At 47.5% G+C, this 15,550-nt stretch overlaps 5 protein-coding genes across 8 annotated transcripts in view; 1 reads left to right on the top strand and 4 right to left on the bottom strand.

The window, feature by feature from the left end:
* Positions 1–3: 3 nt before the first annotated feature.
* Positions 4–7,531, top strand: LOC105563251 (rho GTPase-activating protein 44-like). 4 transcript variants are annotated; one of them, XM_012014690.1, is made up of 10 exons: positions 4–878; positions 1,322–1,475; positions 1,655–1,940; positions 2,153–2,377; positions 2,491–2,788; positions 2,858–3,097; positions 3,813–4,603; positions 4,672–4,844; positions 4,921–4,974; positions 5,118–5,194. In XM_012014690.1, exons 1-9 carry the CDS (start codon positions 826–828, stop codon positions 4,942–4,944), a joined length of 2,244 nt encoding a protein of 747 aa, XP_011870080.1. In that variant the 5' UTR covers positions 4–825; the 3' UTR covers positions 4,945–4,974; positions 5,118–5,194. The 4 variants fall into 4 exon arrangements, with proteins under 4 accessions (XP_011870080.1, XP_011870079.1, XP_011870078.1 ...); XM_012014689.1 differs by having other exon boundaries at positions 4,921–5,197; XM_012014688.1 differs by lacking the exon at positions 4,921–4,974 and having other exon boundaries at positions 6–878; positions 4,675–4,844; positions 5,118–7,531.
* Positions 7,532–7,582: 51 nt separating this feature from the next.
* LOC105563250 (acyl-CoA-binding domain-containing protein 6-like) lies at positions 7,583–8,391 on the bottom strand. The gene has a single exon (XM_012014686.1). It carries the CDS (start codon positions 8,375–8,377, stop codon positions 7,658–7,660), a length of 720 nt encoding a protein of 239 aa, XP_011870076.1. The 5' UTR covers positions 8,378–8,391; the 3' UTR covers positions 7,583–7,657.
* Positions 8,392–8,419: 28 nt separating this feature from the next.
* Positions 8,420–8,711, bottom strand: LOC105563248 (SRA stem-loop-interacting RNA-binding protein, mitochondrial-like). Its single transcript, XM_012014684.1, has one exon. It carries the CDS (start codon positions 8,687–8,689, stop codon positions 8,435–8,437), a length of 255 nt encoding a protein of 84 aa, XP_011870074.1. The 5' UTR covers positions 8,690–8,711; the 3' UTR covers positions 8,420–8,434.
* Positions 8,697–11,043, bottom strand: LOC105563249 (methyltransferase-like protein 23). Its single transcript, XM_012014685.1, has 2 exons — positions 10,690–11,043; positions 8,697–9,294 (listed from the first exon to the last, which is right to left on the bottom strand). The coding sequence occupies exons 1-2, from the start codon at positions 10,858–10,860 to the stop codon at positions 8,710–8,712; spliced, it is 756 nt and encodes a 251-aa protein (XP_011870075.1). The 5' UTR covers positions 10,861–11,043; the 3' UTR covers positions 8,697–8,709.
* A 97-nt stretch (positions 11,044–11,140) lies between these two features.
* Positions 11,141–15,550, bottom strand: part of LOC105563246 (protein deglycase DJ-1zDJ-1-like) — a 10,110-nt gene continuing 5,700 nt past the window's right edge. Inside the window, exons 2-5 of the mRNA XM_012014679.1 lie at positions 14,991–15,355; positions 12,964–13,125; positions 12,700–12,889; positions 11,141–11,715 (exon numbers count right to left, since the gene is read on the bottom strand). Of these exons, the coding sequence (XP_011870069.1) occupies positions 11,588–11,715; positions 12,700–12,889; positions 12,964–13,125; positions 14,991–15,293 (783 nt within the window). The 5' untranslated portion in view covers positions 15,294–15,355 and the 3' untranslated portion in view covers positions 11,141–11,587. The remainder of the gene's footprint in view (positions 11,716–12,699; positions 12,890–12,963; positions 13,126–14,990; positions 15,356–15,550) is intronic.

Below are 15,550 nucleotides of genomic sequence, written 5' to 3'. Positions count from 1 at the left end.
CGAGATCGGCGACGAGCGACTTTTGCGCGGGTTTGACGGATCTATCAGCCGTGCCGTCGCGAAAAAGGCTCGACGCGAGAGAGAAAAAGAGAGAGAGAGAGTGTGTGTGTGTGTCAAAGTCTCGGAGAGCTGTGCGCTCTGCAGACGGTAGGTCGTGGGAAGGCGACCGCCCGGACGCGCGACCAGCTTCAGGCCGATCGTGCGGGCCCCGAAGAGGACCGTCCGCGCGAGTCCGCCGCGTTTCCCGACGAAGGGGACGCTCGAAACGCTCGATCGACGTGACGTAAGAGCGCCACGGTGCCAGCCGCGGTACACGGCACGTCGCCGGGCGTCGGAACGCTCGCCCTCGTCCATCGAGAGAACCCGGAGCAAGAGGGACCGAGGGAGTGGGACAGAGCGAGAGGGGCGGCGAGAGTCAGACCCGCTGGATCCACCTAACCCAAATCGATCGCCGCGACCGGGCCGGAGGAGGCGCTGGCTCGGTTCCCCTTTATCGCCGTGGATCTTATCGATGGTGCGCGAGAACCGATCGGTCGCGAGCGCGTCGGTTCCGATCGCCGGCTGTGAGATCATCGTCGCGCCAACATTATGACGGACGCCCGCCCTCGCCGCGACACCAAGGACCCTCCTGCCTGCCGCCCGCCCCGCGCTCTGCCGCTGCCGCCGCGCGAACACGGCGAGGGAGTCGCGGGGGATGCGCGAGCGTGAGCGCGAGTCATCGCGAGGCGTCGGTGTGTGAAACGCCTGGGCCTCGGGAGGCCGGGAATAGGTCGTCCAGGGATTTACGCTCGGGTGTCGTCGATCGTCCCCCTCCCCCAGCCAACCATGAAGAAGCAGTTTTTCCGGGTGAAGCAGCTCGCCGATCAGACCTTCTCCAGGTAGCCCCGAGCTAGAACCGCCCAGCATGACCGTTGCTCCTAATTTTATCTATGTGCTGTGCGTTGCGTCAAGTACCTTGTGCTCCCCCTTCTTTGAGAGCTTAATGTATATTCGTGGATAGCGGTAACTTTGACGGTAAGGGGTTGCTGTAAGAGTCACTTGATTTGAAGGCGGTGTAAAGAAGTAGGTGGACTTTGTCCAAGATGTGTCTTATTGAAGGTAACACGTCGGAATATCGTCGACTGATTACGTTCTAACAGAGAACATGGTCCGTCGGGTTGAGTTCTCGTTCAGAATATGCCAAAATAGACCTTGAGGTTACTCTTACGGGTATTGGATAGATTAGGAGTGATAAAGCAGGGACTGCGAAAGATAAAAGATAAGATGTTCTTGCTATCAAATGTGCAATGTCTCAGTGAAAGTTTATTTCCCGTGCCAACAGAGCTGGTAGAACGGAGGTGTTGACGGATGATCTGGTGGCCGCTGACAAGCATGTCGAGCAGATCAGAGCGGCTCTCACCGGTCTCAGCAAAAGACTCGGGAATCCACCGAACCAGACCATCACGCAAGATCCGGCTCTCAAGGATAAGCGTTTGGTAAATAGATGAATCATGCGTCGAAGGAATCGAGTCGTTAAAATTTGGGGTGTATTCAACGTGAGCTCGGGCAGCAATTATTGCGATCCCGAGGCGTTACAGATCCTTTACGTCCAGTGCCTTTTGTTGCGAAACTTGTTAGATGGCGGTCGCTAAACGTCACACCCTTTGTTTCTTAGAAAAAATCCCCCGAGTACATACTCGGGCAAACCATGTTGGAGAACGCCGGCGAGGACGGCCTCATGAGTTTCGCGCTGGTGGAGTGTGGACGAGTGCAGATGTCATTGGCTAACGAGGCCGTGGAACATGAGGCTAAAGTCGAACAATATGTGGCCGCCCCGCTGCAGCATATTTTAGACACTGATGTACCAAATATATTGAAGTATAAGAGAAACCTAGCGCGTCTTATTTTGGACATGGACAGCGCCAGAACGAGATACTTCCAAGCGATGAAACACAGTACTGGTAATAATCCTTGTGCTTCAAGTGTTCTCTCAATTTCGTTCTTATTGTTAGTTAAAATATTTGCAGCACGAATAGTGCGTGAAGAACCTACGAGTGTTCTTTGTTTTGACCATTTGATTGATTCTATAAAGGATCTATACGTTTACATGCAATGTAATCTACGTTGATTAAGTTTAAAGGATTATCATTTACAATGGCGAAATTGTATACAGGTACAGGCGCAACAAAGATAGACAACTTGAGGGAAGAATTGGAAGATGCCGAATCGAAAGTTGAGCAATGCCGAGATCAATTGGCCGCAGAGATGTTCCAGCTCATGTCGCGGGAGACTGAACTAGCTCAGACGATTATTCAGTACATAAAACTTCAGCGGGCATATCACGAAAGTGCGTTGCATTGTCTCGAAGATCTTATACCTACGATGGAGAGCTATATTAGTAAGTTTACGCTTTTTTTTTTAATACATCACAATCGCATCACATTAATATAATTTGCAATTCAAAATTTTACGACACCACGAAAGAGGCTTATACTGCGATCGCAATTACAGACGATAACGAAATGAAGCCAGTCTACGGGTATCCTCTCGAAGAACATCTTAGGGTAACAAACAGAAAAATCGCACTGCCCATACAGCTGTGTGTGTCCGCGCTACTGCGTCTGGGTATAGAGGAGGAGGGTCTTTTCAGAATCGCTGGCGCCGCCTCGAAATCACGGCGAATCAAGTTGAGCTTGGACGCCTGCTGTCTCAACTTAACAACGGCCCTCGAATACAAAGATCCTCATGTCATTGCTGGCGCGTTGAAGTCATATCTACGGGAGCTGCCGGAGCCTTTGTTGACGTACAAGTAAGTATTACACCCAGTCGGGATCGACAGTGGTCACCGTACGCGATGTTGACGTCTGCGATTACTCAGATTGTATCCCGAATGGATGGCCGCCGCAAAAATCACGCATAGCGACATGAGATTACGAGCTCTCTGGGAGGTGTTACACAAGTTACCACCGGCGAACCTGGAAAACTTGCGGTTTTTAATTAAGTTTCTAGCTGTGCTCACGAAGAATCAGGATGTAAATAAAATGACGCCGCAGAACATCGCCATCGTCATCGCGCCGAATCTGATTTGGAGTCCGCAAGAGGACGCAAATACAATAGTGTAAGCAGTTCTTTCTTTGGCGTACACATATTTGTCTAAGGCACCAACGTCGCGTAAATTTTAAATAATCTTAACTCATCGTATCTCTTTCTCGTGTCCACTTTATCAGCACAGATTAACTTTAATCTCGGCTCAACTTGCTTTTCCGAAGGCCCACATTCTGGACCCTCTTTTGTCGATAAAGCCTAATCTACAATGTGCTCTCTGCAACATTCTATTTTGTAGTCAATAAATACGTTTAAAAAATGTATGCAAGTTGATAAATCGCATATTAACAATTGTATAATGGTACATTGTTGACAAATTTTTGGAGCGTTTTAATTTGTTTATATAAAATAGAATGTTTCTAGACGCAGAAAGCACATTGTAGATTAGGCTCTAAAAGTGGTTTGTAGCCAAACAGAAGACTTATTAGCCACTTTTAGAGGCGCTTTTATTAATAAAAGAGTTCAGAATACGGGCCAAAGAGCGAGTTGAGCTCACGTGTCGTTGGTGTAATCGCGCCTTAGGCCCGGTTTCATCAACGTCGCTTAACTTTAAGCTTAGTTTAATTCGTTCTTTGTCTCTTTCCAACTGTTACTTTAGAAAGGGACAAATGTGAATGAAGCTAAGATTAAAGCGACGTTTGGTGAAACCGGGCCTTAGAGTACTAAAATTTAACGGAATTATTAACATATTGCTGTTGGAATTGCTCACGCCTTCGTCACGCTTGCAGGATGAACATGAGTACAGCGAACAACTCTAGTCTTATAGTAGACCAATTAGTCACGTACGCGGACTGGTTCTTCCCCGGCGAGGTGGATTTTGATCGCGATCTGGAAATCGGCATCATCAACGATACGGAACATCAGATCGTCGGTATGCGCCGCTGCGTTTCCAACAGCAGCCTCAGCGATCATGGCGAGAGCCCGACGCAGGGCAGCCCGAAACCGGCGGCGCGCCGAAAGAATAAACCGGCGCCGACGCCGCCGGGCGGCAATACTCCGGACCGGCACGACAAACCACCGCCGACGCCGGACAAACCACCGAGAGTCTTGACGTCTACTCTGAATCGGTCGACGTATAGAAGCCAAAAGCACGAGGTGAACACCGAATTGATACGACACGAGAGCAACGTGGAGAAGCACGAGAAGCAGCCGGAGGCGGACGCGAAATCGCAGCCGGCCTCGGAGTCGATCCCGACGGACGTTCAGCCTGCCGATAATCCCGAGCGGTCGCATGAAACCGCCGTTCACCAAAGTGAAGTCTTCAATTACAATGAAGCGGACAAAAGTGTTCAAGAACCGCAGAAATGCGATGCGAAAGTAAGTGCGCCGAGTGCGAAGGAGAAACCAAATGGCAACTCGTCCGACAATGCGAGTGTCGCGAAAATAATTACGGAGATGGAGCATAACGAGACTACAGTGCAGAGACCAAAACCAGTGCCTACGGAGAAGCCATCCACGTTAGAGAGGAGAAGACCGGTCGCCGCGCCAAGAAGTATAACGAATATTGTGCACAACACAGGTGAAACGTCGCTCTTTAACGGCACTTTGCTTTGATATGGCTTTGTTAATAACTGCGTTCAATTGTAGCAGAAGAGGTAGTCGAGTTACGTAAAAAGTCAGATAGTAACACGCACGCGACACCCAATGACAGAAGCAGTAAACCGGCGATACCAGAGCGACCGCCCGGCTTGATTCGTCCGTCGAGTCTCATCAGGCAACAGCCGCGTTCCACTAACGAGAATCCAGAGACCGATCCAGGGGTGAGTAAAGACGATTTAACGCAGCCAATTCACATCGTCTGTACACATGTATGATAATTATTTGTAACAAATGTAGTTACTACGGGTGGACAACAAATAACACTGCCTGGATATTACATTTTGAGATAACGTAAGCTACATGTGAAGTAAAAGCTGCACACCGTCTTGAAGCTTTCTTACACATGCCTATTCGCTTTCTTTATTATGTATACCGTTGTATAATTACGTACAAGACTGTATCCTTTCTTTTTTTCTCTCTTAAATCGTCTACAGCCCTTAACGCTGGAACGGGCCCACGTGTATTCCGTGGACAAACAGCAGGTCAGTATAATACAAGTGCGTGGGGGGAACAACGCCATCCCGGGCGAGAGCACTGGCAACACGGCAACTTCGAACTTGCAGAGAAGCCCAAGCGTGGGTAGTAGGCCGTCGTCGATGTCGTTGTACGGCCCCGAGCGCCCGGAAAAGCCCGAGAGGCCGGACGCGCCGCACGAGCAAACGAAAGCGCACGCGCGCACCAGATCGGAAGGTAATATCATAGACGTCCAAACGCAGACCAATACAGTGGTGACGGTGCTCAAGTCGCCGCAGCAGAAGCCGGCCTCGCCGAGGATCCATCAGCGGCCGCCGAGGCCGCAGCCGCCGCCGCCGCCGCCGCCTACTGCACGATCTAAGTCGGATCATGAGAGCACCAATCTCTAGCGGAGCACGGAACGAGGCAGGAGGCGATCGCGACCTTAAGAAAGGGACTCTCGAGGACTCGCCGATTTATCGCAGCTGAGAACGCGGTTTTACACATGACAATATGTCACCGATGAAATCCTGTCAAGTGTGGATAAGGATTGTAAGAAGTTTAATGGAAATCTTCGTTGAAATGAGAAAGCATCAGTGATGAGTATTTATACAGAGGCACAACCGACGGCCGTTCGTCGGTTAATTGAAAACGAGAGGCGATCGTATTCATAAGTTTGATATAAGATTCGGACACAGAGTTACTCTATTTTTTTCCGTGATCTCCCTATTTATACGACTTCTTATTGTATCTCGACGGATGATCCTTAGAAGAGCAGTCTGACAATTGCCATTGTACGAAGGGAAGAAAAACGGGAGGAGGACCCAAGTGTGCATCTGGATAGTCTAAAAGACATTCGGCAGCTGTCGGCACGCCGCGTGTCGTTTCCAAACCGTTTCTAGGTACATATCTAATTTCGTAATTGACCATAATATTTTTGCAGCCTACTACCGACTTTTATACTTATTGCTAATAAGGAAAAACGAATTCTACGAGTAAGAACACTTTTGCATTTTCACTAAGCGTTGAAGCGCACAAGAAGGTTCGGTGCGCTTAATATACGTGAGAAATATAATTACAGGATTGACTTTTCAACCCGCGAAACATTAAACGACAGCATTTGCGCTCACAATACGAATTTTCAACCGATACGTCCATTGAGAGAAAAAAAACGAATTAAAGTACGGGATGATCAATATGTTGGAATTGATTCAACGGGTGATATTTATTAGTGAAGATTGTTTGTTAATCGTTGTGGAACGCTGGAAGAGATGAACGTATCCGCGCTTTATATTTAACCGATTTGACGTGCGACCCTGAATTACTGTTAATACCTAAGATTCGAAAGAACTTTTAATATAGTTAGACTATTAATTTTTACATGTTTAAATCACGGTATATTTCCATGCAATGAACTCGTGATCCTGAATTGATCAGACTAAGATTATCGTGCCGGAAGGTTGCGTATGTGCGTACACGTCATATACATATATATCTACAGGGGATTTGTCAAGCACACGATTATCGTAGCCTCATATATTAGTGGAATGTCAAATTTATGATTTTACCTTGTTAAAAAATTATATACGTAAATTTTTCATTCTCAGCTAGTAATTTAATTGAGTAGTTTTATAACGATTTCCGGACTCGGATTTCAGACGTTTTCGCCGGGTGTTTAAACGAAATTCGTTTTGTACCACAAGCAAGAGATCTCGAGTTTGTTGTATCTTGTTTTCATTGAGAATGCTAGATTTGTCAAATTTAAGAAATTAGCATTATGGTTAACATTTATTGCTTATGTCTAATATATATCTAGATATAAAACAATTGAAGAATCGAGAATAAATCGGGACATGTATATTTGTTAAAAGTTTTTTTGTTTAAAAGTTCGTGCAATGGATCAATAAAGTTTTTACTTTACGATAAAATCATTACATGATAAAAAATGTACAGTTATTCGTTAAAAAGTAAAAATGCAGTATTATTGAATATCCATTTAATTATGGATAAAAAGATAGATATACTACGTTAACGATGATTATATTTTATGAAATTGTAAGAAAATAGAGTTTATCATCGGAGTAAATCGGCATTGTCGGAACAGATCTTGAAATTATATAATACAGATTATATAATTAAAGAGCTGATAGTTTTTTATTTTTTAGATTTCACTTTTATTGTTGCTACAAATAACAAACCTTGCATTCTCTACAAATTTCCGTGCGCTTATTTCGTAATTGGCATCGCTCATAATGTTAATTAGGCAGCGAGTGAATTAAAAAAAATCTAGCCAATGACAAATCACGCATTTACCTAAGGTGTGCTTAGGCTGTGAATGTAATGGACTATTAGAGGAGTTTATTTGTACATAAATAAAGATTTACTCTATTAGAAACATTGAGTGGATTGACACGATGTAAAATAAGGCACCCCGTGGACTGTCATGTGAGATTATCGGTATACTGAATTTATTGATATATGCAAAACAGAATTAACAATTGTGTACAACGTGGTATAGGCATTACAAAAGGGCGGCGATCTGCTCGTTCGCGATCTCTTTGGGTGTAACACCGTCGTTGTCCACTACGTTTGACTGGGCCCCGATCGAGAGCAAGTACTTGACCGCGTCCACGTGATCGCAGCTCGCCACGTAGTGAAGGGCCGTCTGCCCGTGCTGGTCCCGCGAATTTATATTCGCGCCGCTTTTAACCAGGTGAGCCAGGATTGCGAGGTAGCCGCGATCCGCGGCCCAGTGGATGGGATGCATGCCCTCCTCGTCCGGTATGTTGGCGAGTGCGGGCTCGCCGCTTAAAAATTCCTGTACCTTCGCCTCGTTGCCCTCTTTAATCCAATCCAAGAACGTCTTGTCCTCGTCGTTGAGCTCGGCGCTCCCGTTCGACAGTTTGCTGAAGACGATCCATTTTGCAGACTCTGCTCTCGCCTCCTCCTCGTCCCACGACGGATTTATCCTCTCGATCCCGTGGATGTAGTTTGCCATCGCGGTCTCGTGGCTCATGTCTCCGAGATTCTTCCATGCTTCCCACTTGTGCTTGGCCTGCACCTGATACCAGTTCGGCCTCGGGATGTCGCACGGGCCTACGGTTGCCTGTTTGTATAGACCGTAAAAGGCGAGCAGCTGACCCGAATCCAATTCCGCTACCAGCGTTTGCAGATACTTGGCAGCTCTGTTGAACGTCTCCTCCAGGTCGGTTACCTCGCTGTCTAAATCGCTCTCTGCCATCGTAGACGGACTCGCGCGGTACGCCCTTGACTGAACGCCGCTACTCTCACCTTTGTTTTAGTTCCTCCTAGACACGACTAAATCTTTCCCCTCCAAAGAGTGCTTGCGTTCGAGCACGGCGTTGACATGCTCCTGCTTCAAGAACGTTACATTTCCGTGGCCCTGGTGGAGACCAGTTTTTTTATCAAATGATATTTGTGCGCTTGTCACGCAACCGAACTTGGAGAAGTACAGACTGAGCTCGTGACGGCTCACCGTCCAGGGGATGTTGGCAATATTGACAATGTATCTCCCGAAGCCGTTTGCAACCATGGTAAAGAGAGTCGATTCGCTTATACCGCTCGCTGTATGTCCAACAGGTGTATCGTGTGATCTTGCATCAACTCGTGCAGGTTAACGTCGGAATTCGCGCCGAGATTGTCCAGCGCTATGTGCATACACGACAGTCCCCACTTGTTCAGCAGGTGCTCAATGGACCAGTCGGCGCTACGCTCCTGATAAGTACAGAGGAATCTAGCGCAGGGGTTCTTCTTCAGCAGGAACGCCACGACGACCACTATGTCCTCGAACACAGTGGGCTCGTAGAAGCAGTCCGAGCCGATGATCAGGTCTAGCTGCCCGAGCGAGAACAGGCTGGACAGGAAGAAGCCCCAGGTGATGCCGACAATCTGGACCTGGTCCAGGACCCCGTTCAACTCGCAGCACCTCTTGATGTGCTGTAGGGTCCTCGGTTGGCTCGCCGAGTCGCTCAACGTCACGATGGCGCCGCACTTGCTGGCGAGGATGCCGGGCAGTGAGGTGCCCGCTCCGATCTCCAGCACCCGCTTGCCGACCAAGCTTTCTCTGTGCTCCCAGAGATACCAGGCGAGCACGGGCGCGCAGGGCCAGGTGTAAAAACTGTAATTCGCCTGCAGCAGCTGCAATCAGTGAACACCAGTTAGTAACCGGTCGATCGGAAACTTCATCCGTGAGAAATGGAGATCGAGTGCCGCTGGGATTGGATTGCGAGTCCAAATTACGTAACAACCATTACTGAGAACTTGGGCTGCATTCGGGGCGACGCTCTTAGCGCTGAAAGCGTCGGTCTATCTTCGTCGCTCACTATACGTCGAACAAAGATAGAAGACGCTTTTAGCGCTGGAAACGCGCTCCCCGAACCTTTAATCTCGTAATAGTGTGAGGCTAACAATCGCTTGAGTGCTAGATTGGAAACAATAGCTGTTTCTTCGCATTAATAAACTCGGGGTCAGGCTGGTGTTATGCAAAACAAAGGACCGTGGGACAGCAAGCGAGCGAAGAGGGATATCGCGCATACACGACTCGCTATCATCTAATCGAAAGTTAACGGAATATTTCGAATCGAACAGTCTTCATCAGTCAAAAACTAAGTAACAGCACAACATATTTTTTCGTCGATAACCATGTGCGGTTGGAAACGTTCCATTCTCTTGACTAGGGCTGCGGTCAAGCTGTCGCTTCAAATATTACCAAGTATTCTTCTTCTCTTTTGTAAGAGGCAAAGTACAATTTCGGATAGCAAAAATCCTTGGAATAGAAATAGGTAATGTGACGTGGACCAAAACAGGGGGGGGGATTTTAGACAGTTGGTGCTTGCGCGTGAAATACAAATAAAATGTAATGCGAGGTAATGACTCGAGGGGATAAACAAGAGAAGAAGAGAGCTCGTTGCGAGCCGTTGTGGAGAGAAGGAAAAACAGAGACTGTTTTTTTCCGTTAAACGCCCGTCAAGCCGTAATGAAACGTCGCCGACCCACGGTTCCTACACTTGAAATGCTTGTACTCGTCCTTTCTCTCATCACGCAAATTTATGGTACTTAGTTTTTATCACCCTGTCTAGCTTACACTTTTCCTTCAGTAAAGTTATAAAGAGAAGAGAAACGCTTCGAAGCATTTGCAGCTTGACCGCAGCCTAGACAGGTCGTTATATGCAATGACTTGTTATCATATCCTCATTTGCTCGTCCCACGACCTCGCCACTTTGTTTCCTCGTACATAAACGGTTCAACATTCGCCAGCCGGATCGCCGTGCACCGGAGCGATGTTGCGGCGCTCGTCGCAGACTCCCGACGACGCGAGAATCCGCGGACCGACGGGCCCGGCGCGCGGACAGAACAGTTTTACGGGGCGCGAAGGTTTAGAGGTGAAGAAACCCGCGCGGAGTCGATCGAGGGACCGAGACGAGACGGCTCTCTCGCGAGAACGCGGGAGCGACCTAACCAAGAGGCGCGCAGCACCGGTAGGCCGCACGCGCGCACGCGTGCCGGAAATAAACGACCGCCGCCGGCGCTCACCTCGGGAATGAGGATCTCCAGGCTCTCCTCGCGCTCGTCGCCCTGCGTCTTCCGCGACCTGAAGACGAACCTTTTCACTTGCTCGGGCACCGCATGATCCCCATCGGACATTAGGGCGCGCGTGGGTGGTGGACTCGTGTCGTGCCAAATACTCCCCTCTAGACCGGGCATCACTGACGCGCCCCTACGCACGCGCTAATCGTCCCTCATCGTGGCGCCCGTTAATTCGCGCGCCGTTGGAGCCGCCGGTGCCGGTGGGGCGTCGCGGAGAGCACATCGCCTCGCCAAGATACACGGGGACACGGACGCCGCTTTGTCGAGAGTAGTCGATGCCGTCGATGGCGGAACCGTCGGAGCTTCCCGCTTCCCGCTCGACATGGCCGCGCTTCCTGCTCTTTGTCCCCCCTCTCTCTCTCTCTTCTCGCGCTGTTAGGGAATTACAAATGCGAACTTGAAGAAAATAACACGGTTCTTTATTACGTGTATCGCTTCCATTAAGACACATCCGAATCTTTCTCGAGTATAATTAGACTGGTACCTCTCGTTTATGCGCCTCGATACGCGTATATCGTTGTAATTTATCCCTGACCTTTCGCGCATCGAGCTCCGTGTGATCGCTCACGCGTCGGTACGTACGGTACTTGTAATTTATTTTTCCACCCTTCAGTACATATATTATCTTAGTTTTCACTCTTTGGTACATATACGATTTCAATTCCACGCTTCAGTACATATATTATAATTTGTTTTGTTCGTTAACTACATTTGGTTTTTTTTTTTTCGTAAATGTGCGTTCAGAGAGTATATGAATCATCCTAAAATCAAACACACCAAATACATCGAATTTATGCACCGGGAGCCTCGTAGCCGCGGGCTACGAAGCGAAATTCGGAGGATCTTATTTGTAGCCCTCGTATAGCAACCCGTTCGCGACACACTTGGCTTTCTCCTCGTTCAGCAATTCCTTAACGATGGTCAGGCTAAAGTCAATAGCCGTCGCTGGTCCTCGGCTCGTTATGAGATTGCCTGTAAAAGAAAAAAACAATATCAATCCCGGGGAAGATGAAATGCCCAAAGCTCGCCGGTCGACTCGGAGAGATTATCAATAGGCGTTTTGATGTTATTTTATGGCACCCTTAGCGTTGTTTTCGCGGATTTTGCATTATTTTGATAATGTTTTTGATAATGCCGTGATCAGAGGTCGGCATGGCTTCAATAATTTTACCAACGTCACTTAATTTTAAACTTAGTTTAATTCGTTCTCTGTCTCTTTCCAACTGTTACTTTGAAAAGAGGCGAAGAACGAATTAAGCTAAGCTTAGAGCTAAACAACGTTGGTGAAATCGGGCCGTAATGCTTTGACAGAACAATTTACATTCTACATTTTGCGTGTTGAGGATTATTTTGCGTTTGAAAAACGTGTTAAAACGAAGTTGGAAACTCCAAAATGTAGAGAAATGACATTAAAAACGTCGCTGGGGCATTTTGCGATATTTTGCGTATAAAGATAACATCAAAATGTCACACCTCTAATTAACAATATCACTGGGCGAGTATGTGAGCCATGGACCTAAGAAACTATGGACGGAACCTGAAGTACGGGAAAGGGTGTGGCTTTGATGAGTACGTATACACATACATCGCTGGATCCTGCCCGAGTGCATGGTGGATTAACACGTGATCGGGACCGCAAAGATCAAAGGGGCCGACGGAGAGTGGACCTACTAGTTCTACTATGACCTTTTACGACGCGGATACGCGACGAAAGTAATGGCCGCGTTCAGCAGACACAACTGTTGAGTGAGCGCTCGGTATGATTGGTTAATACTTTTAGATCCAGCCAATCATATTAAGAAATCATTGAGCGCTCACTCAACAGTTGTGCCTGCTGAACGTGGCTATTGCCTTGTAGACAGCACTACACACCCCTTTACCGCAAATTTAACAGCTCCCGAGCTCAGCGCTCGGTCCATAGTTTCTTAGGTCCATGATGTGAACCAATTATCGTACCATCGACCACTACTTTGTCCTCGCAGTACTCGTAGTCGTCGCACAGCTCCTTTTTCATCGACGGGTAGGAGGTGATGCGCTTTCCCTTGCCGATGTTGTGCGTTTTCAGAGCTGTGGGGGCTGCGCAGATGGCCGCTATTAATTTGTTCTCCCTGTCCTGCTTTTGCAACAACTTTCCAACCTCCACCGACTGGCAAAAGTAAATTCCATATAGCTACCCGGTGCACCTCACGGAGAAATCAGACATCGCAGGGACGAACTTACGGACGTGAACGCCTTGGACCCGTTGAGACCGCCGGGCAGTATAACAATGTCATAGCTTTTGTCCTGAGTAGCGTCGGTGAACACGGCGTCTGTGCAGATTTTCACGTTACGGCTGCACTTGACGCAAGTGGCGTCCCACACGCCGGCTACGGTGACTGCGATCTGGTGAATTCAATCATACATTCCAATTGGCAGTTGGTCCAGTCAATTTGTTTCATTAACTAAGCAGTGTTGCTTAGGCCCAGTCTACAGCGAGTTGTTTTGGGTGAAAGAAAAAGGACCAACGACTAACTCTGGGTAGCGCAGTGAATTCGCAAAGTGTTCTTCAAGTCTTCTGCCTCTCTGAGTTGTAAAGCCTAATCTACAACGCACTTTCTGCGTCCAGAAAGATTCTATTTTACATAAGCAAATTAGACGCTTAAAAAATTGGTCGACAATGTACAATGTGTAACATGCAACTTATCACCTTGCACAAATTCTTTAAACGTCTAAAATTAACGAAAGTAATGTTAGAGAACGTTTAGGCAGTGTGAGCCGTCACCCGTTGAAAGTGGTGTCAAAATTTTTATATATATATTGCATCGGTATTAACAGATTTTCAATCTGTTAGTCATAGACCGAAACGTACAATTGTATTCTAAGATTATGTAGTTTTCTTTTAGATTAAAAAACTGTTAATACTAATGTGACGGCACACATTGCCTAAACGTTCTCTAACATTACTTTCGTTAATTCAAGTTGTTTTGTGTAGGAGCCTTATTTGCATTTTCTATTTTTCAAACGCATTTATTTGCTACAAAGTAGAATGTTTCTAGACGCAGAGAGCACATTGTACAATAGATTAAGCTTAATTCTTCAGGGCGAAGAAGAATACAATAAGATTGATTAGGGAAGTTACGTGCACCATAATGAGCGTCTGACGAATACTTCAAGAAGATCGAACTGATTGTGGCCGATTCTTTAAGAATTCTTCGGACATTCGGTTTCCTAATTCTGCGGGTATTCTTAAAAATGAATTCTCTGTGAACTTACGTTCACCTCTGTGTTATCTGGGACAACTTATAGGCTGCGTTCTGATATTCGCTGCCAGTACTGAAAATGTATAGTATACGTAACGTAAACTATAGATTTTCAGTACTGGCAGTTAATATCGAAACGCAGCCATAGTAGACTGCGCTTTACTCTCTAACAGCAACTATAAATAGATGGGTACGTAAAAGTTTCCCTATTACGTAGCTTCTAGACCCTTTGGCCGATCCGAACCAAATTTTGCAGTTAGGTCCGCATTCTGAATCCTCCTTTATCGATAGAAGCGCTTCTAAAAGTGCCTTGTAACCAACCAGAATGCTTATTAGCCACTTTCAGAGGCGTTTTTATTGATAAAAGAGTTCAGAATACAAGTCTTAGTCCGTGGGACTCTGTGAAAAATATATCGACTACATGAACTCTCGACATCCCATCAGATTTCATCCTCTTGACACTTTGCAATGACTGGAGGATAAAAAGCGGGCGACGCCGAGTAGTTTAAGCTAACGATTTATATAATTTGATTAACAGTTGTTATCAAATTGATGCAACTTAACATCTGCCGTACAATCAGGAGCTACACGTCCTCCTGTTACTGCGACATTTTAAAAATAACGAAAGACACTTGCCCAAGCAACGGAGAGGCGCCAAGTTTTATTTGAAAATCGACTGAGGATTATGCGTTGGACGGCGTAACGCGCGCTATAGATATTCTCGGCGCCGACATTGTATACCTGTCGGAAACGCTGCCTACACAACACGTCTCGCAGTTAAATTCCTGCCGAGGGGAATACCTTGAGAGTGGGGGGTTATTGATCGCCCCGGAGCGTCATTCAAAAATAAGATCCCAACGACCGTCGCGGTGCCCCTTTTCGGGGCGTCACGACGCGAGGGAAAAAGACACAAAGATCATATACGTGTGTACGTATGTCGTACGGTTTATTCTCCGCCGGGAGTGCCACGAGACTGGGGATTATCGATCGCACTTAGGTGTGACGTACCCCGGCGCGCCGCAAGACGTCGACAACGATCACGGCCTCCATTTCCTCCGATCCGTCGACGAGCAACACGATCGCGGTTTTCTCTCTCTCCTTCTCGTTCTCTGCCATGTTTTTTGCCGCGGCGGCCGCTACCTTGTTCGATCCGGGATCGAGAGAATTTACGCTCGGGAAGCTCAGCGTTGCAACGTCCGGCCGCGTCCAGTAAGACGTCACACACGCGTACACACGTACGCGGTCATAACGTCGGTGTGTTGAACCGGCGGCGGGTACCGGAGGCAGGAGGGTTGGGTCGGTCGCGCGCATGCGCGCGCTCGGCGGGAGAGGGTGCGTTCGGGAGCTCACTATTAAGGCCTTCACACAAAATTCTGTAAGGACGTAAAACGTACGTAATGACTCATTCAGACTGGAAGCGATGAGCGACGAGCGACGCGCGATTATCCAATGAGCGTACAGGTTTTATGGGAAAGCGTACAGTTTTCCTATAAAGACTGCACGCCCATTGGATATCGCGCGTCGCTCATCGCTCATCGCGTCCAGTCTGAATGAGCCATAAGGCTGGA

Source organism: Vollenhovia emeryi, unplaced genomic scaffold (genome assembly GCF_000949405.1).
Source record: "Vollenhovia emeryi isolate VEMERY1.0 unplaced genomic scaffold, V.emery_V1.0 DF939179.1, whole genome shotgun sequence".
NCBI lineage: Eukaryota > Metazoa > Arthropoda > Insecta > Hymenoptera > Formicidae > Vollenhovia > Vollenhovia emeryi.
The sequence above is the reverse complement of the archived record's forward strand: the minus strand, read 5'-3'. Positions and strand labels throughout refer to the sequence as shown.